This window comes from Engystomops pustulosus, chromosome 11 (genome assembly GCF_040894005.1).
Source record: "Engystomops pustulosus chromosome 11, aEngPut4.maternal, whole genome shotgun sequence".
Lineage (NCBI taxonomy): Eukaryota > Metazoa > Chordata > Amphibia > Anura > Leptodactylidae > Engystomops > Engystomops pustulosus.
In genome coordinates, this window is record NC_092421.1 from 21,874,742 (window position 1) to 21,898,744 (window position 24,003).

General features: G+C 40.8%; 1 protein-coding gene across 1 annotated transcript; it reads right to left on the reverse strand.

Moving 5' to 3' along the window:
- Positions 1 to 2,509: 2,509 nt before the first annotated feature.
- LOC140106224 (D(1C) dopamine receptor) lies at positions 2,510 to 5,456 on the reverse strand. The gene has a single exon (XM_072130508.1). It carries the CDS (start codon positions 4,945 to 4,947, stop codon positions 3,550 to 3,552), a length of 1,398 nt encoding a protein of 465 aa, XP_071986609.1. The 5' UTR covers positions 4,948 to 5,456; the 3' UTR covers positions 2,510 to 3,549.
- Positions 5,457 to 24,003: the final 18,547 nt, after the last annotated feature.

Below are 24,003 nucleotides of genomic sequence, written 5' to 3' on the forward strand. Positions count from 1 at the left end.
GTTAAACATTTTGGGGCTCATTTACTAAGGGCTGGGCGCCAGTTTTCTGTCAGACTTTGCACATTCTTTCATGCAAATACATGCTTGCACATGTATTTAAAAAGTGTCAGATTTGGCGCATGCGATCCTTTTGTTTTGTGCATGCACTATTCTTCATGCAACACAAATTTTGGAATTGAAGTAGGTAGCTGTGCACCACCTTTAACATACAAAGGGGCTTATTTAATAAGGGTCCTGAGCCTGCATTTTCGTTGGGTTTTCCCACTTCTCGGGGGTCGCGCCGGGGATTGTGTCGCACGCAATCAGATTGTGTCACAATCGCGCCGGCTTCGACATGACACAAATTGGGGGGCGGCCCGTCAGACGATCTGACGGATTCGGACTAAGCGCAGGGCTTAACATTCAAATTTGTGTCGCAAGCCATGCACTTACATGCACCGGGAAGAAGAAGGTGAACTCCAGCGGACCTGAGCGGGGAAGCGACACGTGCAGGATATCTGGTACAGGATCTACGTGGATCGCGGCACAGTGCATCATCGTCGGGGAACGCACCTCGGGATCGGGACTTGGATAGGTAAGTAAATGTGCCCCAGTGTCCGACAGAAGGGTGTCACATGCCCCAAGGTGCACAAAAAAAAAGTTGATGTGCTCTGTCGGGGCAGTGCAGGGAGCGTCAGATCATGAATCTGGTCCCCTCTGTACACTACACAGGTAAACTGCACATAGTTTTTAGTAAATGTGCCCCTTTGTTTTCTAATACAAAGTTCCTTACACTGGTACATAAGGAGTAAAGTCAGAGCTACCTGTACTTGCCAATATTGGCAGCTTGGATAGTGTATTTAAGAAGCTCTTTAGCTCCCTCTAGTGGAATGAACATGTTGCCAGAATATTATCGTTTAAGGGTGCCCATACAAACTGCTACACCAAGCCTTACTTGCACATATACCGCCTATGTGACACTTCTATATGCAACTATAATAAATTGCATGTAATAAAAGAATTAGCATTGATCACATTGTAACCAGGTGGCACATGTTTGGATATTATGGGGTGAGGGTCATGAAATTGTATTTTGTATTCTGGAAAGTTTGTCTTGTCTAATCATAACAAATATTCTTCTCAAACTCCTGTCCGCGTTCATTTCATACATGGTCCCCTGCGGTGTCAGCAGATCAGTGATGGACAGCAGTGTATACTTGTACAAGATTTATAAAGTAACTGTTTACCATTGTCCTTTTCCATATCACAGTAGGGATTACAAATAGCAATCATGTCATTCTCTGCCGAGCAGCTAATCCTCAGCACTCCAGAGAAGAAAGGAGAAATAATTTCTTTATGGCATAAATTTGGTGCCAAAGATAAAGCATCATACAAGCAGTCCCCGGGTTACGTACAGGATGTTCTTAAGTTGAATTTGTATGTAAGTCGAAATAGTATATTTTATCATTGTAACACCAGACATAATTTTTTTTGGTCTTTGTCACAATTGGATTTTAAAAATGTTGGGTTGTCATAAGAACCAGGATTAACAGTAAATCTTTATTGCAGACACCTTTTATAGCTATTATAGCTGTTTATTGTAGTCTAAGACTAAAGTACAGAAATTACCAACATCCAGAGGTCTGTATGTAACTAGGGGTCGTCTGTAAGTCAGGTGTTCTTAAGTAGGAGACCGCCTGTACTTTAACAATGGAGGAACTTTATCAGTAGTACATATGAGGGCAGTCTCATTAAATTTTCATAAATCTCTAGGTATGATGGGCACCTCCTGATTGGAGCACATAAACTCTAATAGATATTAATCTCCTATTAAAATCCATCATGATAAACCAGGGACTCTTACTCCTAGATCCAGGTGCTGTGACTGTGGTAATCTTCTTATATTTGTTATCCATGGCCGCCTTCCTTCTAAAATCAACTTTGGAAATTATGCTAATGAGTCAGACTAAGGGCTCTTTCACATTAGCGTGATTTTCAAGGATGCCTCACAAAGCCATTGTTTTCAATGGACGTTTTCACATTGACTTGTATTTTTACTGATCTGTTGTCCTTGGAAAAAATAGAAATCTATGGATCCGCAAAGAAAAAAAAAATTAAAATCTGTTTTTTTCACTGATGAGGCTGAAATATTAACGCCAATCTAAGAGAGCCCTTAGGCTCAGCCTGACTTAAATTACCAGACCGCTCCGTTTTCCTGTTGTACAGGCTGCTCCACTATCCAGGAGAATTTCCCCTTGTCCCACAATGCGAGATTACAGAAGGCAGTGGGAGGGGAGACAGTGTAACAGTCTGAGAAGCTGAAGCACAGAAGTGCTCTTCTAACGTCCCCCAGAGCCCTTCAGCCTCATTAGCATAACATTTGCATACAAATTTTTAGACGGAAGGAGGCCATGGATAACGAATAAATGAAGGTTAACACAGCCACGTTGCCTGAATCTATAAGTAAGTGTTCCTGGTTTATCAGGCTGGATTTTGATTTCCTAAATTTGGCCCTTCCCGTTATCAATGTCCATATTTGATAAAGCTCATTAACAAGATTAATGCAGCTGTGTGTATTAACATAATACAATAAAATAAAATAAAAATTAATAAAATAAATGCCGATTTTTATTTTTTTTTTGGTCTGTAAAGAGACTGCAATGTAGACATCTCTTACCATCAAACCATAACATTGCTCATTCATACTGGTAGCTATTCTTAGGTAGCCCCTATGCTTAACAATACCCTGAAGAGATCAGCAGACAGTTATTCTTATCATTAGGTGTATAGCTGATTCATATCATACTGCAAAAAGTCAGTGTTTGCAAATCTCTATTGTTAACTATTCAGTGGCAGCTGCATTCAACAGGAGAGGCATACAGAAGGATGTGATCTACTGGACTGCTGCTTTACCTCTTTAAAAATGTAAAACCGTCTTCAAAAACAATTATATATGTGGAGCCAAAGCTGTTTTTGGGAAACAATACAGTCATACCATATAGCCACAGCAAAATACAAAAAAAAATCTGCTTTGATTTATGTGTTTAATTAAGAAAGGTGCTGGTTGAGAATAAATTTACACCGGATTATATGAAAAATATAATGGATGTGATGGTCAACATTGGTTAATACCTGATCACATTGTTAGATCCTGACGTAAGATATCTGCTTGATTGAAACCAATATTTATACAATAATTGAAATTTGTCAAAAACATTCTCAATGGATAATATAGTATCTAATTGTTTTAGACCTGACAACCATAGTGATGAGTACCCCCCAATCCCATCAAATGTTATCATATTACATTGAACAAGATGGCAGAATACCAAGAGAAGTCCCTGAGCTTTACCAACAGATGATGAAAGGCAGGAGAGAGCCACATTGTCTTGTAGTTTCCCTTACGTTTTTTTTTTCTGTATACTAGTATTTATCACGTTTGACATATGATGAACTGGTGTATTGATCTAATGATCTATCACTAGGAACTACCGGCCATGGGCAATCCGCTCACTAAGCTTGTGAGCTAAATACTGTCATGGTTGGTTAGAGATAATTAGTGTTACAAGCCTAATATAGTTTTGTAGTGTATTGGCCGTCTTCATCGGTCACAGTATGTGGATGACATTCTAAGGGTCCAGCAGAAGTAAATGGGGTAATTGTTTCCAGTGATATTTCTGCTTCACATTCAAACTGAACACTAACAGGTAATAGCAAGTTCTTATGACTCCGGGTTCCATGAGAATTGGATATCACCGAGACTTTATCAAAACAATGCCCTTCCATGTCCTCTTGGTCTTGAGTCACAACATTGGGCAGCTGTGAGCTATTGAAAGTGCCGGGGATATCTTTCTGAAAAGTAGTGTCGTGATGGTAAGATACTAACTCATTGCTGAAGTTGACAGCTTCAACGTTGGAGCTGGAACAGAATCTGTTACATCCCAATATGGTAGTAAAAGCTTTTCTAAAATCAGCATTAAATGCATAAATAACAGGGTTAAGGGATGAGTTTGCCCACCCAAACCACACAAATATGCTAAAGGTGGTTTCACTAACACATGGGGGTTCTGGATCAATATGCCCTGGAAGACCAATGTGGCAGAAAGGTACCATGCAGTTCAGAACAAAGAATGGTAGCCAGCAGAAGACAAATACCCCCATAATAATGGACAAGGTCTTCAGGACCTTGGTCTCTTTTCTAAAAGAAGTCTTGAGTGAGTTTTCATGGGGACAGTCAGGATGACAGCTCTGAGCGTGCTCTACAGCCCTTTCCAGAGAAGAGATCCTTCTTATCTGAGTCTGAGCAATCCTATATATTCTTGTATATGTCCCAATCATAATGACCACCGGTATGTAGAAGCTGATTAGAGAAGAAGATATGGCATATGTCCTATTAAGGCTGGAATCACAGTTCTCGGTTTGGTTTGAAGCATTAATTTCTCCAACAATCCCTTGTGATTTATGCCAACTGAGCTGCACAGGAATGAATGATATTAGGATAGATAAGGTCCAGGCTACCCCAATCATGATGAAAGCCACTCTTTGTGTCATTTTTCTCTCATATCGGAAAGGACTTGCAATTGCCCAGTATCGGTCCAAGCTTATGATGCACAGGTTCAAGATGGAAGCTGTAGAGCACATTATGTCAAAGGCAATCCAGGTGTCACAAAAGTTACCAAAGAGCCAGTACCCTGCCACCTCAGTCACTGCTTTCCATGGCATCACCAGAAGAGCAACAAAAAGATCCGACACAGCCAAAGAGATGACAAAAAAGTTGGTCACCTTGGACCTAAGGTGTCTGAACTTGATGACAGCCAAGCAAACCAATGTGTTCCCCAAAAGAGTTGAAAGTATGAGAAGTGACAATAACAAGCCTGTAAGTGCCCTGAGGCTCAAGTCCTTGCTGGCAACATCTAGATCTGCATTTAACACGCTGATTGTGACATTGTAAATTGACAGGTTTTCCATGGGGTGGACACCAGTTGATGTCCACTTCCTTTTTATTTACAGGAATCCAGGAACAGTCTTCTTCCTAGAAAAAAAACGCTTTTATCTCATCTCTGACATTCCCAGGGATTCAAAGTGAGCAAAAGTAGAAATTGCAGAGAATAGATAAAAAATTTTTTACAAGAGATTCATTCAAGAGAAGTCATTTGGAGCTTCAAGGTTGCACAATTCCAACATGACTACAATCTACTCAATAAAGAAATCTCATACGTTAAGATGCGCTTGTATCCATCCGAAGAAAGCCAGCCAAAATCCAAGAGTAAGATCTCATCAGTTCCACGTGAAGAAGACAGATAAATGAGCATTCTCCTCGTCTTGAATGAAACCCAAGAGTCCTGTTGTGTCTGCGGATCTGCGAGAATCCTGTGTGTAGTTACCTCCCAGCCATGAGCTAGCAGATGATATTCATGTGTGCTGGGACACGGGGAGGGATAGCTGCATCACTGCTCATTGTGATTATCCAGCACAAATACTCATTGCTGCTGAAATCCTCACGATTGGTTTGGGTTAAAAATAGATGCACAGCCGTCTTCGGTAGGGCAGGTACTCCCGTGTTCTTGGGCTCAACCTACTGCTTAACAGCCACTAGATATAAGTTTATCCTTATATTTTCAGCATTTGGCTTTTGTACAGTTTTTGTACTAATTAATTACAAAATATAACATTTATGGAAATATATCATTATCTACAGGTTAGGAATCTTACCCCACGGACTCCTAGATTTCCCTAGGCTCTGGTATTAACCCATGCTAAGGTTTACTATAATAAATACTCCATACTATACCTATTTAGAGTGAACATGATTAAAATGGGTGGATTGACGCATCCAAATTTTCCTTTGCTACTAAAAATGAGTGATGATGTAAAAAAATAGCTTTGAGTAAACCAGACATATTATTATTTCACTGGATTTACAAGGCAAATATAATCAAATACCCACAGGGTATAATTATGATGCATAATCCACTATTTTCCAGGATAACGTTGCTAAAATGTTTGCTGCGAGTGCTACTTTTTATGTAGGCACAATCACTTTTGATTTACTCTAAACAGTTTTATTATTTCTTATTCATCTTTTTGTCCATGTACCTGGACTGTTATCAATATGATTATCATGAAGATAAAAGTCCACTATAAACACAATTGTATAGCTACATTGGTGTTCTGCTTACTCCGAGGAGACCAACTTTATGGGGATTAATAATTATGTTTTTTTCTAAAATAATCATGCCAAAATATCTGCAGCCTGCCCTTAGCTCATCCATAGCTATCAGTGATGTTGTAGTTGCTTTGCAATTAAGCAGAAGGAGCTAAGCAGATCCATACATATTGGGGTCTGCGGACCGCACAAATGTCGAAAAGTCCAACGATTACTGTTTTGCGCCGCATTTAAAGGCTTATTGTGATCGTATTTTGCGCCGACTTTCATGCAACAGAAGACGGGGGCGGGCCAACGGATGACCCGACGGATTCAGACAGCGCACGGGATTTAACATTCAAAATTGTGCCGCAAAGCACTTAAATGCAACGATAAGAAGATGGTGAACTCCGGCGGACCTGAGCGGGGAGCAACACATGCAGGAAATTGGACGCACAAGTTAGTGAATCCTCGGGATCGCGACGGGACGGGTAAGTAAATGTGCCCCATTGTTTGTGGGGAAAGTTCCTATACAATTTGAACATTAGGGTTGATTTACACCCCCCATGGTTGGTCCATGAATCACAGACCGGGAGGTGTCCTGTTTCATGGACCAACAACAATGACCAAGAAGGAGTGCCTTCTTCCCTGCAAAACAGTAGCGACCCACTGTGATCATAAGAGCAGCAGTGGATTATAATATAGGTGGATTGGGTGGTCACCCGGGGCCCAAAGCTTCTAGGGGGCCCATAACCACCTGAACCAAATGCCGAGTTTGATACTACTCTGTAGAGATAATAAAGAGAGGTACATCCAGCCATTAAAATCCTCAGTCTCTCAACACAAATGTATACAAGGGGTCATTGCAGGACCTTTGAAGGTCCACTAAAAGTTCTAAAACTGCTGAACGAATAGTGGACAGTAGAGACCCCCTACTTTACCAAAGTAGCTTGATTCTTAATCCCCCGCTACAGAAGAGCAATATGATGCACTGTGGTCGGCCCCTGAAATAGAACAATGCACGGTCCAAAATTTAGGAACCGACCACAACAGTGTAAATCTGCCCTTACTTCTGCTTTTCCTATGCTTTTTCATGCTTTTTTGATTTTCCTTTGAAAATCAAAGGACTTTTTGTGCGCCTTATAGTCTGAAAAATACGGTACCAGAATATGTATGAATATCAATCTGTATGTCAGCTCCTCCTGCTGCCTGTGGATCATGTTTAATGTGACAGTATCCCTTTAAATGGTCAGGATAAGGGAAAATAATTACACATAAACACAAATTAAGTAATGATATTGTTGTGAGAACACCAATCTCGCCAGAAGATCAAGTCAGGTTTACAACACTCAAATTTGTTCTCTATGACTGTACACGGCTCCCTGCAGTGCATTAGTAACATTGTAAACCCCTGTTACCAAAATCATAATCTTTTTTTGCAATGTTATAATAATAAAAATTGCACATCGTCTATCGAAGACCTGTTGTTTACCAATATCTTCCCACTGCTGGAATACTACGCTGTTCATGCAATTTTGCTCTGTAGTTCAATCTACCTCCAGCTGTCTCCATCAAGCCTGACAATACCGGCTCATACATCCTGATGCTGTCAACTTTATGAGTTTATCTTATAGGATATTTTGATTAGATACAGACTAGTTCAGATGGGTTAGAGGTTATGGAAAAGGAAAATCACTAGTCAATATTCCTAGGGGATGATAGTTTGGGTAGTATATAGATTAAAGTATAGAATACTGCTCCTATTAACTTGCCTGATATGTTCATTATTATTGCACATCACAATATATTTTACTTTGGACTAACTCTTATTTACTTTAATAAGCTATTGTAGATGTTTAGCTTCTAGCATGGGCTTTACCTTTCCCACCTGGCTACTCTCTATTTGCCATGCTTTCTGGTGACCATGTCCAACCATATAGAACAAGTATAGCCACGAGTAACGGTGTCTAGTACACCAGAAACGTGTCGGCTTTTTTTTTTTTTTTTTGCTGTGTTCTCTGTATTTACAAATGGATCAATAAAGGAGGAAACTGTTTTTATGGAGCTGGATGTTTCGACACTTTATCTTTAAAAGGACAAGAGGAGGCTTGTTTGGAGGAGCAGTAGTAGGTGAGTGCAAGATAAAAGGACCTTGAGTGATGTCACAAGCATGTGACTCATCACATGCTTCAGGTCAGCCAATTACAAACATGCTGTCCTGATAGGAAGGCCCTTAGCTGATGTCAAAACTGGAAAGTGCCCGTCCACTTCAGGAAAAGCTGAACATAATTTATAGGAAGGAATGATAGATACACCAGGCTGTATATCAGGATAGGAAGAAGCCAGCAGCATGATACAGGTATCGTTGGAATTGTTGTCAAAGGCTCTCTCCTATTTTTTGTCAGTTACTTTACAGTTATGCTTTAACTTTCCATTTATTTGGTTAACTTTAATATGACACCAAAAGCATATTTCTAGGTACTATAGATTCAAAGATAGGGGCTTCTGAAGTGACAATCCCCCTGCAGCCACAAAACTTAACACACATGGTAACGGCTGACATTACAGTTGTGCGCCGGCTTGGCCGTGTACAAGGAGATGTCGGGGTCCTGGCGCTGGCCTGAAGAAAGAAGAGGTGCTGCAGACGGAGCTGCCACGGACATGAAGATGGAAGCGGAGCTGCCAGGGCAGGGCCTGGCTGTATACAATAGAGGCTTGCAGGCTGTATACGACAGGGGGCTGGCAGGCTGTATTCTTACAGTGAAGAATAACACATTACACATGTTTACAGATGTTTTCCTTGTAAGAACACATTGAAATAACACTATTCTTCACTTTGCAGGTGTTCGCGCGTGTCTCCCGCTAAGTTAGGAGATGTTCAGAACATCTGGAATGTGAAGAATAGTGTTCTTTCAATGTGTTCTGCACTTAAATGGTCCTGTATTCACTGTTTTTAATGTTTTAATTCTATTCTTCACATTGCAGGTGTGCGTGCGTGTCTCCCGATAGGTTTGGAGATGTTCGGAACATCTGGAATGTGAAGAATATTGTTCTTTCAATGTGTTCTGCACTTAAATGGTCCTGTGTTCACTGTTTTCACAGTTTTTATTCTATTCTTCACTTTGCAGATGTTCGCGCGTATCTCCGAACTTATCAGAAGACACGCGCGAACACCTGCAATGTGAAGAATAGTGTTATTTCAATGTGTTCTTACAAGGAAAACATCTGTAAACATGTGTAATGTTATTCTGCACTGTTCTTTTAATGTGTTCTTTCAGTGAAAAAATGCTCGAGTCTCCCATTGACTTTAATGGGGCTCGTTATTCGATACGAGCACCAGAGCATCGGGAAAAGTTTGTATCGAATAACGAGCACCCGAGCATTTTAGTGCTCGCTCATCTCTAATTGTCACTATTATCAATGTCAATGAAAATCCCCACTGGTCAGCAGTTTAGCCCACTGCTAGACAACCATTTACTTCAGGACTTAATAATATCATTGGATGAAGAGGGTAGAATTCAAACTCAAGAATATCGAAAATCGACTTGTACCAATAGTCTCAGAGATCAGAAGTTTTAGGGATAGAGGATATCCAAAAAAATTCCTCTATGAAGCAGAGATACAAGCCAAAAATATGAAAAGAGATATTTTATTACATGATTGAAAAGACCATGTTGAACATAAAATCAGATGCATTGGAACTTATGATGCATATGTGGATAGCACCCAAAGAATTTTGGGCAGATATTAGCCGATCCTGACCACAGATATGCGGATCTGAACGAAAAATTGACAGTAAAACCATCTATTACTTACCGAAGAGGTAAAAACGTACCTCATTTTTCACCTCCGAAAAAAGACTTCGGTGACCCATTACTGGATCTCCTCCATGTAGTAATTGTACTTTTTGTAAATATCTACCCCAAAAAAAGTACTTCACTAATCCCCATAACAGAGAGGTTTTCTCTATTACAGGCAGTCCCCGGGTTACATACAAGAAAGGGTCTGTAGGTTTGTTCTTAAGTTGAATTTGTATGTAAGTCGGAACTGTATACTTTATAATTGTAAACCCAGCCAAAATTTTTGGGTGTCTGTGACAATTGTATTTTAAAAATGTTGGGTTGTCATAAGAACCAGGATTAACACTAAAGCTTCATTGCAGACATCATTTATAACTGTTATAGCTGTTTATTGTAGACTAGGACTAAAGTACAGTAAATGACCAAAATCCAGAGGTCCGTTTGTAACTGGGGGTCGTCTGTAAGTCGGGTGTTCTTAAGTAGGGGACCACCTGTATTTCTTCAGCTGTAAAAGGGAATGTGTAATTAATGTGACCCAATGTCCTAAACTTTACAAAGGGAAACGGTCCAACAATTACAACGTAGAATTTCGGGACATAGTGCAATTAACACTAATAAGGATAGACCAATTTCCCAGCATATTAAACTACATCATCAGAGTAATGTGAATGTGAATTCTGGGGTGTCGATCAACTTCAAATGGAAGTGATAAAAGGGGGGCAATCAATCCCAAATTACTCCAATTGGAAGCTAGATAAATTCAACACCTGAAGAGTCTCAGCCCAATAGGCTTGCATAAGGGCTTCACTTTTGTAGATGAAATGGAATCTTTAAGACACATCTGTATACAGAATTATATATAATAATAATAATAATTCTTTATTTATATAGCACATACAGATTACGCAGCGCTGCACAAAGCATGTCAAATTGGCTCTAAGTGAATAAAGAGCAATTATGAAAATCATGAATTACAGATTTAATATACCAGTGATAGTAGTTTATCAAACATTGCTACTCAAAGACTGATTATACTTACCTAATACGAGCACTTAATTCTCAGACAGCAAGCGCTTTTGTACCTTTGTATTATATGATCCTGGAAAAATTATTAATATCATTAATTTGGAGCTACCCACATTTATCTATGAGCTCATTGATTTTATATGTATCAAATGGGCGGAAATCTCATTGGATGCTCTATATATTTTAATATATTTAATGGTAGATTTGTACTTTATGTGGAGCTATAGCTCCTGTGATAACTCCTTTAGGCATATGCAATAGAGCAGTGATGGCAAACCTTTTAGAGACCGAGTGCCCAAACTACAACAAAGACGGCAGATCAGGTTTAACCGATAGCAGACTGTAATATATCTACCGTCAGGGCTGATAAACTGGATATCTTTAATTGGGCATGCCCGCCTGTAATGAGCTAATGCTCCTGAGTCTTCTTAGAATCTTCTTAGCCATGCACAATGGAAGATAAGCTGACCGGGTCCATCCCGATAGCTGACCTGCACATTTCACATCAACTGACTGATCACCTGTGGTATTGTGGGCTGTCCCTATAGGTTGATTGTTGATGATTTCTTTGCCTTTCATACTAACTGAGTCAATGGGACACATTTACTTGTCCTGTCCTGTCGTGATCCCCGGACTGGACGGTCCGACGAGAATGAAGTCCGGCGCAATTCACCAAGATCGTGCGCCCGAGATCCTGCATGTGTCGCTTGCCCGCTGAGGTCCGCCAGAGTTCACCTTCTTCTTCCCGGTGTATGTGAGTGCATGTCTTGGGACAAAATCTGACGTGTTAAATCCTGCGCATTGTCCAAATCCGGCCCGGCCCCCGATCGCGCCAAAATCCGATCACGTGCGACAAAAAGCCCTTCTAAATGCGGCGCACATCGGAAATCGTCGGCTATTCCGACGATAGTGCAGTCCACGGACCCTTAGTAGATGAGCCCCAATGAGTAAGTATATTGGAATACCTGCCAATGGTCCAGATAGGAAGGAAAGATAAGCGGCACTCAACATTTGCTGTGTAATATCTTTATTTCAGGTGCATAGTACAGGGAGGAGCGGGACCTGGCGACGAGCCGCTTCGCGCCTACTGGCGCATCATCAAGCCATCATCAAGTCATTGGCTTGATGATGCGCCAGTAGGTGCGAAACGACTCGTCGGCAGGTCCCGCTCCTCCCTGTACTATGCACCTGAAATAAAGATATTACACAGCAAATGGTGAGTGCCGCTTATCTTTCCTTCCTATCTGGATATTGAATGGACTGTATACTGCACTAGCAGAGCACCACCAACTGTGTTATGACTAAAGGATTGCATTGCCGGAGTCTGTCACGGTGATTAACACCGCCCTGCTATTGGTTGAATTGTAACCATTGAAATTGGATTGTGGCGAGTACTATCCCTTGTTACCAGTTATACCTGCCAATGGTGATTATATCCTATTGGCAGTATCATATTAACTCCTCAGTGACGCGGCCTGAAAGGCTCTAGTGACCAGGCATTTTTAGCAAATGTTAGTGGGCGCCTGTTTAAGGGCGCAAACTTTTTTTTTTTTGCATTCAATTTATTGCAGTGTTTTATTCGGGACACATCGAGATAGTTAAAAAGGTAATAAAAGTGTAAACTTTTTTTTCTTATTTTTATTTCGTTAAAAGAGGAAAAAAGGCTTTTTTTGTCATTTATAGTACCTTTTTTTTTAGTTTTCAGATTAACTCAAAATGAACATGAAATGAATTCCCTATTTTGTTTTGTTCCTTTAGAATATGTATAGTCTCGGGCAAATTGCGTGACTATTGCAATGTTTTTTGTAGTGTAGCAGGGGAATTTTATTTATTTTATGGGGAAATGTCATTGTATTTTTTATGAATATTTATGAATATTTTGTGTGTGTGTGATTTTACTTTATATGTCACCCATGAGGTCATAAAAGACCCCTGGGGGACATTTTCCCTCTTTTTTTCTTCTAATTTTACTTTATTCTTTTTGTTTTACAAGTTTTCCCCTGTAACTGAGGCATCTATAAGAGCCCCACCTACAGAAACGACTAGCTGTGACTGGGGATTCTAATTAGATCTGTACTGAGTCTAATCAGACCCAGCAGCTCTGATTAACCCCTTTAGACCCGGCGGTTACGTGACTGCCAAGTCTATGGAGCCGTACATCACGCTCATTCAGCGCAATGCTGTAAGGAGCGGAGAAGGGGTACCGGACCGCATCTCCCTTCCCCCTAGGGTCTCTGCACCCGCTGATGTCCGCGGGCGGTCCTCAGGGAGATAAATGGGTGTGACTTGAAGTATATAAATTATGCGTTTCTTGCAACATGGCAGTATTAGCTCTTACCCCTGATGAATCCATCGATCTGAAGAAACGTGTCGGGGGGCTAATTCAGTAGAAGGTTTTTAATAGCAGATTAGCAACAGTCTAACTATTCTACTAATTTATGTAAACGTAGTGTATTTATGAGTTTGTAGTGACCGCATTGGCAACGCTGCAATAGATACATTGGGAGTAGAGATGAGAAAGTATGCTCATCCGAGCTTGATGCTCGTTCGAGTATTAGCGTACTCGAAACGGCTCGTTGTATTTCGCCTGCTTGGGATCGAGCATTTACTTAAGAAAACACAGTGTCTTCGGATAAGTTAGCAGATGTACGGAAACATCTGCAATGTGTTCTTCAGTGATCTTTCAATGTGTTCTTTCAGGGAAAAATGCTCAAGTCTCCCATTGACTTCAATGGGGTTTGTTATTCAATACGAGCACTCGAGCATTTTAGTGCTCGCTCATCTCTAATTGGGAGTCATTTATCTTAGAGATTTCTCTTTTTCTTTTATTTTTGTGACTTTTTTGTGCACATTTAATATGTTTGCACCTAAATTTGCAACTTTTCCCCTGCCAAGCAAAACTAGCCTCGCAAGAATTTTTTAGTGTTGCATCTATTATATCTTTAAAATGCAGATGTGAACATATGAAAAAGTCGCCATTTTGGCACAAATCAGGGGTTACAAAATTGCAAATAAACTCCAGTCCTTACTAGGCGTAGGAAAAACTTTAGCAGTTCTTGAGGATGAGTTTGAGACTTTTGTGCAACTTTTTAATAAAAAGTTTCAAAAAACCTATAGGCACAGCAGCCTGATTTATCATCCTCTAAGATAAATCAAAGATCGGAAGTCCAAAAGTCGGAAAAAACAAGAAAAGGCGAGCACAAATGAATCTGTTAAGGCAATTACTAATTTGTTAGAAGGCGGATGAAATGTGCTGTTGAACATCTTACAAAAAAGATGAATTCTATCCATCTATATGTTAATGATACCAATGAGTGCTTAGCCAGCATAGGAATTGCTTATTAAGAATAAAATATTCTATACAAGTTTAAAGGTTTTTCTTAATAAGTCTTAAAGGGCTATTCCCATGAAGATAAGATTCTTATATGTACTCAGGATAGCAAAATAACACATTGGGGGTCATTTACTAAGGGCCTGATTCGCGTTTTCCCGACTTGTTACCCAAATATTTCCGATTTGCGCCGATTTTCCCTGTATTGCCCCGGGATTTTGGCGCACACGATTGGATTGTGGCGCATCGGCGCCGGCATGCGCGCGACGGAAAGCTGGGGGCGTGGCCGAACGAAAACCCGACGAATTCGGAAAAAACGCTGCATTTTTTTTAAAAAAAGTGTTGCGGAACTTGCACTTACCTTCACCAGGAATAGGCCGGTGAACTTGAGTGCATTCCGGCGGGCCTCGGGAACTTTAGCGCAGCAGCGCCACCTGGTGGACGTCGGAGGAACTACCTTAGTGAATCCCAGCCGGACCCGAATCCACCGCGCAGAACGCGCCGCTGGATCGTGAATGGACCGGGTAAGTAAATCTGCCCCATTCTCTAATTCACTGTTATTAACAAAAATACAGCATTTCACAGATATAGATCCAACCTGTCTCAGTCCTGGTGTACACAATTTTGGTTGCCCCTAGAACAGACCCTTCTGAGTTTAGGGTCAGCAGCCATCTTGCTTGATGCTATGGAGCTGAGCTTCTCTCTGCTACCTGCAACGGCCCCACCCCCAGAATTCCAGGATGAGCTCTCACTGATACACACATTTACTTACCTGTCCTGCATGATCCTGAAAGTGCATTGTCCGACCAGAATGGACATCTGCCACGATTCAAGAAGATCGTGCGCCCGATTTCCTGCATGTATCACTTCCCCGATCAGGTCCGCCGGAGTTCACCTTCTTCTTCCTGGTACATTTAAGTGCTTGATCTTGCAACACAAATTGAAAGTTAAATCCTGCGGTTTGTCTGAATCAGTTGGATCATCCGAGGGCTCGCCCCCCGATTTCTGTCGCGTGAAAGCCGGCGCCGTTGCGCCAAAATCCAATCGCGTGCGCCAAAACACCCTTCTAAATGCAGCGCACATCGGAAATCGTCGGATATTCCGACGATTGTGCGGTCCACGGACCCTTAGTAAATGAGCCCCACTGACTTCCTGCCACTTCATGTACACATCCTGAGGAGAGCTACAAGCTATAGACAGATACATTCTTTATCCAGGATAGAGGGAGGTATATAGTAGAGCTGACATTGTGTAATGGCTGTGATAGCAGAGGGGAGAAAGTCATGTGTAATTTGCATCTCATGGATCTCATCATCTCTCATGTCTGATCTGTCTCATCTCTCTTTCTGTGTCAGATACTAGTAGAATGTTCAGAAACTAAATGAAAGTGTATGTAACCTGTATCCTGATAATCTAAGCACATTGTCAGCACACAACGGGGCACATTTACTAAGGGTCCGTGGACCGCATTTTCGCCAGGTTTCCTGACTTTTTTCGTTTTGCGGTGCATTTACGAAGGATTTTGCTGCAATCTTTTTGATTTTGGCGACGACTTTCATGCGACACAAGTCGGGTGGCGTGGCCATCGGACAACCCGACTGATTCGGACTAAGCGCTGGATTTAACATTCAAAATTGTGTCGCAAGGCATGCACTTACATCCACCGGAAAGAAGAAGGTGAACTCTGGCGAACCTCAGCGGGGAAGCAACACATGCAGGAAATTGGATGCACGATCTTAGTGAATCGCGGCAGCTCCGAAACCTCATCGGACAACGTACCTCGGGGATCGCAACGGGACGGGTACGTAAATGTACCCCAACATCTCATAGCACAGAGGAAGTATAAAGTGTCTGCTTAGAGAGTCCCCGACCACACTGACCATCACTGAGTGATAGGAGCTAAAAAAGCAATAGAATTGAGTAAAATTGTAAAGTAAGGAATTAAAAATGATAATTACTATGGGGATTGAAATTTGATAATTTTTTTTCATGGGCAAACCCCTTTAATCAAGACTCTATCGATTGGTGGTAGATATAGAAGTAATTATTGGTTTGAATATAGTATAAAATGAGTATAAAATAACTCAGACTGGACCACCAAACTTATCCAGCTTCTGTAACCAAGGTAAAGAAGCAAAGCAGGCACACCTCGACAGGCACTGGATCTGCAAGCAACAGCAACGACTTCACTCGGTAGTGCACTCCAGAACAAACAAATCCAGACTTAGGCAAAACATCCAACAGGAAGAAGAAGGAAAATCGGGTCACTCACCAACACGTGAATTTTATTGTAGCCGACAAAAGCAGGTAGAGGGGCGCCGGACACTCCACAAACGACGGACCGTTTCACGCAGGAAGCGCTTTCTCAGGTCTGTGACATCATGTACCTGCTCTTGTCAGCTACAATAAAATTCACGTGTTGGTGAGTGACCCGTTTTTCCTTATCCAGCTTCTGCCTGGTGTATGGGTTTTTTACAAAAACGTCATTGAAATGGGCGTTCTGGTGCACAGTCGCAACGTGCACCACATTTAACATACAAAGTCAAACAGAAGTATGTTGTATGTCCCAAGTTAAAGGTGCACCAAAAAAGAAGTTGGTGTACTCTATCGGAGCATGAAAAACGGGCAGCACAAATGGGACACCCTCTGCACACTACATAGGATAACTGCACATAGTTCAGTTCACACCGTTTTTAGTAAATCTGGGCACCATACTTAGATGAATGTTAACCTTTCTGAGCCATTTTCGACTATTGATATATGGATGGAAATGGTAAGATTGTATTCTTTTAAAACAGTAAAATCTATTATTGGTCATATGATGGGTCGACCTTTGTATAAAACACCATAATATTAGTTTAGATGTAACTTAGAGTTACCGTTTTTTTTTGGACTATAAGGCGCACCGATTATAAGGCGCACCATCAATGAATGGCTGCTCAAACGTCTAGTTTCATATATAAGGCGCACTGGACTATAAGGCGCACCTGATTATAAGGATGAATGACCAGCAGGTGGAAGACTTGTGCACAGTTCAAGGCAGCTGTTGTCTGTAAGTATGGTTCATATATAAGGTGCACTGGACTATAAGGCGCACCTTTGATTTCTAAGAAAATGAAAGGATTTTTTGTGCGCCTTACAGTCCGGAAAATATGGTAACTCTTTCATCATAAGGAAATAGCAGTAAAATTCAGTAGCAGCAAACTGTAACCAATGGGAATTGTGAAGGTATGAAAAAAAATAAGCAGCATAACAGAGGACAACGGTCCAGTGTGAATTATTCAAGGTGCGTAGATATTGAAGGAAAACTGATTACAGGTCCTCGGGGTTGCAATCCTTTATAGTATGAAGAGTCAGTCAGAAACATCACAGACAAAAACCAAAGGTATTGCTACTCAACAGTGCCTGCAGAATATAAATGCAAGACACCAACAAGTCCTGGATAGTAGGATCATTCACCTCGCTTCATTTATTTAACATTTAGTAAATTGTTTTACATTTTTTTTTACTTTTTTCAATATCCTAGTATTGGGTGGTCATTATATAAAATTACTTGTTACATGTATTGGATTTATATACAGTATAAACCTTTTCTACTGTAATTACATTTCACCTTATACTGTTACTTAATCACAAAAATAATGTCTAGAAGCTTTTTTATTGCAATGAGTGAAGAATTTAATTTCTGTCATTTTGGCGCTAACAATTGTTGTCCAATGTCTCCAATAAATGATAGATACATCTGTGATTTTTTTAAAGGGAACCTGTCAGCAGAAATTGACCCAATAAACTGCTGCCAATATGTTATCAAGCAGCTATAAAACTTTCAGATCATGGTTGATGGCCCAGTGCAATCGGGAGTTGTTTTTTTTTATTAGAAAAAGTTCAACATTTATTGTACAAAATATACGAAATATTAAAAGCAGAAAGAATTACATGCAAACTTCAACATGCAAATGCCAAAATTCAACAGTTCACATTTGGCATATGATATATTTGACAAAATATCAAAGATTACACACAAATTTCTACATGCAAATGCCAAAATTCAAAAATTCACATTCCACATATGATTTCTTTGACATTGTTTGCGGGTATACACAACCTGTTTCATATCCCCTTGCTCCCCCCACCCTCCTCCCTCGTTGGTCCGCTGGAGAGAAGAAAAAAAAAATTTTTTAGATAAAGCCCCCATTATTCCCATTTTGCCCATATCTTTTCCCATTTATCCGGAGCTCCATTCTTCCTTGATATATTCTTCTCAAAGTTTTTGATACGAAGAGTGAGACTATGCCAAGCTTCCATCGAAGGAGGATTTTCGGAACCCCATTTTTGTGCTAAACAGACACAGGCCAGGTTCATTAGTCTAAGAATCAATCTGCCATATTTTCTTTCTATGTCTGAATTCTCAATTAATCCAAATATGGCAGTTTGAAAGGACCTAGTTAAATTAATTCCCATCCTACAAGAAATGTTCCCAAATATACCTTCCCAAAATTCCCCTATTTTCTGACATCCCCAAACCAAGTGATAGAAATCAGCATCCAGAGCCCTACATTTCCAGCATCTGGAATTCGGATATATTCGGCCCGCGAGCCCTCTCCATGCACCGGGACCCGGCGCGCGCCGTACTAGTACGGCGCGCGTCGGGAAGGGGTTAAGGCATGTGAAAGTTGCAAGTAACAGATCCAGTCCTTATCTCTTAGACCATATGTATCCCGTATACTACTAAATGATTTTACCCTATCGTCCTCCCATATCTGTGCTACCTGTCTAATCCCCAGGTTCCCCCAAAATGCTCTGTCCGGAATTTTGTCTACTTCTAATAATTTCCTATTGAACCAGATGGGGGTCTCTTCAATAAAGCCAACGATATTTAAGAGTTCCTTATATATCTTCCAGGATTTTGTAATTGCTCCACAAAGTGCCCATCTATTAAAAGGTTCTTCCATCCCCAAATAGCTTTCCAAAAACTCAAAAACAGACTTCACCTTGCCCTTTGAGCTTAATACCACCTTGTTTAACCAGTATGTCTCTTTCCATTTTGCAAGGCGAGCAATCTGTGAAGCAACAAAATATCCTTTGAAAAAGGGAATCCCCAACCCTCCTTCTCCAACTGGACTATACAGGAATTTCATTTTCATTCTCACCTTCTTTCTGCCCCATATAAGTTCATTCAAAATCGATTCCATTAACTTAAAGTAAGAGTCCTCAATCCATATAGGAAGAGGACAGAACGTACAAAACTTGGGGCAACACTAACATCTTCACAATCCCAATTCTATCCGCCTGTGAAAATGATAGCCTGCTCCAATATTTAACTTTAGCCTTCAAGGATCCAATCAGAGGATGCAGGTTCAATTTATAGAATTCTGAGGTATCTCCGGATATTTCAACCCCTAAGTACCGGAATTTTTCCCTGCACTGGATTTCACAACTCTCCTTCGCCCACTCTTTAGTTTCTAAATCCAGGGGCATGATAACGGATTTACTCCAGTTTATCTCCAGTCCCGATAACCCCCCATATTCTTCTACCACCTGAATGTGCAATCAGGAGTTTAGTATTGAAGTCAGGATGTTCCCAGATTTAGAATGCCTCTTCTGCCGTGACTGACATCATTCCCTAGAATTCCAGAGAGCCGGTTATTGATGCGATTGGATACAGGTCTATCATTTACAGTGAAGTGGATGTTCTGAGCCAGGGAGAGCTTGACCTCTGCACTGAACTCTCCGCCTCCTTGACTTTATACATGCAATTTATATCTCACTTCAAAGCACATTTTCTGGATGTTTTAACGAGCCATAAAAGAAACCTGATCTGGATGCTGTTAATCAGCTTGATAACATACTGGTAGTAGTTTATTTGGTCAATTTCTGCTGATAGGTTCCCTTTAAAGAGGACCAGTCACCCATAAATTGAGTAAGCTAAAAACTAAAGTAAGCAGCTCCTAGTGCTTAAACAAACGCCGCAGTGTTAGAGTGATAGCGTTACCGGAAACCTCCAATAACACTATCTAACACTGCGGCAGGGTACAATGTAAACGCCGGACTGCTCGACAAGCGATCCGATGTAGTCATGAGGGGGGGGCGGGATTAGGGGCGGTGACTGGTGCATGACGCGTGGCAGTCACCGCTGGCCTTTGGAGCGAGCGGGCGGTCCGGGGAAGAAGCAGCGCTTCCAGCGTTTACATTGTACTCCGCCGTAGTGTTAGATAGCGTTACTGGAGGTTTCCGGTAAGGCTATCCCTCTAACACTGCGCCGTTTGTTTAAGCACTAGGAGCTGCTTACTTTAGTTTTTAGCTTACTCAATTTATGGGTGACTGGTCCTCGTTAAGAGATGATACTTATGTTATTCAGGTATCTTATGGACATTATTTTTTTTTTTTAACCCCTTAGCGCTCTGCGCCGTAGCTGTACTGCGCTGAGTCCCGCGAATAGCGCTCAGCGCAGTACAGCTACTGCGCAGAGACGATGCCGGTTCAGCGCTGTATAGCAGCCGAACCGGCATCGTTAGCCGCGGGATTTCAACGGTAATCTACCGTTGACATGCCCGGCTATCACCCGCGGTCGGAGTGGGCTCCGATCGCGGGTGTTTAACCCGTTAAATGCCGCGGTCAACGCGACCGCGGCATTTAACATGCCTTCTGGGGGTCTTTACCCCACGATCGGCCCCCCCGCACCGTTTTCGGGGGGACCGATCGCTGTTTTGGCTCCTCTGGGGTCCGATCGGGACCCCAGAGAAGCCTGGAGGGTTTACCTTTAAGATGGCGTCTGTGACGTCATCTTAAAGGGAAAGTGTCAGCCTATGCATCTGCATAGGCTGGCACTGATAATACCCTGCAATACATTAGTATTGCAGAGTATTATCAAGAACAAGCAATCAGATGATTGCTTGTTCATATCCCATGGTGGATCATGTAAAAAAATGTAAAAAAAAATGTTTTTCAATAAAAAATTACTTTATAAATCACTAAAAATGCCCATAAGCCCCAAAACATATAAAGAGACATATAACGCTCAAAAAAGTCTAAATCATAACACAAACCCCACATATATAGTATCACCGCGTCCGTAACAATCCATAGAATAAAACTAAATAACTATTGAACCCATATGATGAACGCCGTAAAAAAAAAAAACGTTAAAAACCCGCCAAAAATTATGATTTTTACCTATTATATCCCACTAAAAATGCAATAAAAAGTGATCAACAAAACATATGTACTCCAGAATGATACTGTTGCAAAGAACAACATGTCCCGCAAAAAACAAGCCATCAACCAGCTCTGTAGCCAAAAACGTAACAATGTTATGCCACTTGGAAGACAGCGATGCAAAAATGATAGATTTTTCCCCACATTAGGGTTTTATTTGGCAAATTTAGTAAAACATAAGAAAAAATATTCATGTCTGGTATCCCCGTAATCGTATCGACCCATAGAATAAAGATAACAGGATTGTTAGGATATACGGTGAACACGAAAAAAAAAAAAAGTAAAAAGTCCAGTACAGAATTTATGCTTTTCTACTCATGACCTCAAAAAAAGTTCGAAAATTTTCAACAATAGGTGATACCAACCCCAAAATGGTAACACTGGAAAAAGCATCTCGTCCCGCTAAAAAAATGCCGTCACATGGCCCAAATAACGGAAAAGCGAAAATTTTATAGCCTTCAAAAGGGGGCAACCAGAAAACTAAAATCCTGGCAGCTGCAGGGTGCTCCTTCCCTTCTGCGCCTCGCTGTGCCCCCATAATACAAGTAATGTCCACATGTGGGGGGTCTTTGTACTCAGGAGAAATTGTAGAACAAATTTTATGGTGAGTTTTCTCTTTTTATCTTTTGGAAATGTGTAAATTTTAGTGCTAAATGAACGTATAACCGACAAAATTTGACCATTCTAAATTTCACCGCCATTTTGATTCAATTACTATGAAGATCTCAAGGGGTTAACAATCTTTGTAAATGCTGTTTCTGATAGTTTGAGGGGTGCAGATTTGAAAATGGGTTGGTTATATAGGGGGTTTTGATGCTAAATATGTAAAATTTGATTTCAAACAGTATTTATCCCCAAAATAGTCAATTCCGAAAATACGGAAAATCGCTATTCGATTTGTAGGCCGCGTGACGTCAAAATAAATTATCCAAACATTTCAAAAATTATGAAAATGTAAAGTAGACAAATGGGAAATGTTATTCTGCAAGTTATTTAGGTGGTAAATCTATCTGCCTGAAAACGCGGCGATTTAGAATTTCGAAAATGGCAAATTTTTCTAAAAATTCATCATTTTTTCCCTTTTTTTGTAAATAAACGCAAAACTTATCAGCCAAAATTTACCACTAAAATGAAGTACAACATGTGGGGAAAAAACAATCTCAGAATCGCTTTGATAAGTAACAGCGTTCAAAAGTTATTACCACAGGAAGAGACACTGGTCAAATTTCAAAAAAAAGTTGCGAGCCTTAACCTGCAAACAGGCTGCGTCCTTAAGGGGTTAATATGTCTGTAAAATATTGATTGTTTGGGATATATTGGTTTTGTCCAAAGGAATAAAAGTGAGTTTATTAGGTTCTTAATTACTGTATAAAGCAGCTATAAGAAAGAATGTGATTCTGTACTAACCAGCTTTCCCTAATAAAATGTCCAGATCTGCCCACATTGTAGTGCAAAGTACTGAAGTATTATATACAGCCGAAGCTTCTGAGGTTTACCCATCTATCTATCACTACTTATATAACACCAACTACCACCCCTTCAGGTAGGGTATGGAATATGTTTTCTAACATTGCCTCTTTTATGTGATATTTTATCCATTTACCTATGAAAAAAAAATCTCTAAGTTCATGTTAAAATGAGCAGAAAACTCCTCTTTCGCCAGAAATGAGTCAGGATTAGAGGCTGGAGGGGGAGTGTTACTTTATATGTCGATATCTTGGGGTCTATAGCAGATAAGACCAAGTGTAACATCCCTGCCAATGCCAGGCAGAGGAGTTGTTGCGAATAAGCCCCTTTATATGTGTCCCCCTGGTAGTGAGTCTGATCAGCTCCCCTGCAGGACACTACACATATATAATTGTGCAGCGGTAGATTCTGCCTGGATAGGCAAGGGTTACAGCAATGTAATGTTATTATCCAATGATGTTCCACCTTTTGTAACTGGAGTGTGATTGGAGGAGGAGACCACCTGGCTATGTCAGGGGAGGAGTTAAGTCCGGGGCAATTCATGGCAAATCGTAAATATACCCGACAGAATCGCGTTCCGCGGACCCTTAGTAAATGAGCCCCAATATGTCACCTTATTCCACTAAACTGTACATTGACCATTGCAGATATTTTGGAATCTTTGCAGCAAAAATATATGTATGTAAATTTGTATTGCTTGTAAAAGATCAGTTTTTAAAAAAATTAAAAAAAAACATAGATGAATATTATCTATAATAGACATGTATAATATAAAATTACAGTAGGCAGGTTACTACACAATTGTACATGCAAGTTACTCGAAGTAGTGGAGTCAGTTACTACATTGAAGGGTACAATACAAACAGTGTTCAGTAACATGGGTGACATTTATTATATTTGTCTTATCATACTGCTCCCGCCGCCCGACACCCACCCGATCCAATTCTACACCAGGCCCAGCGTAGAATTGCGTGGCTGAAGTCTGGGTTTGAGGACCCGAACCTGCAATGTTTTCCATGGACCCAAACAGTGCGACACAT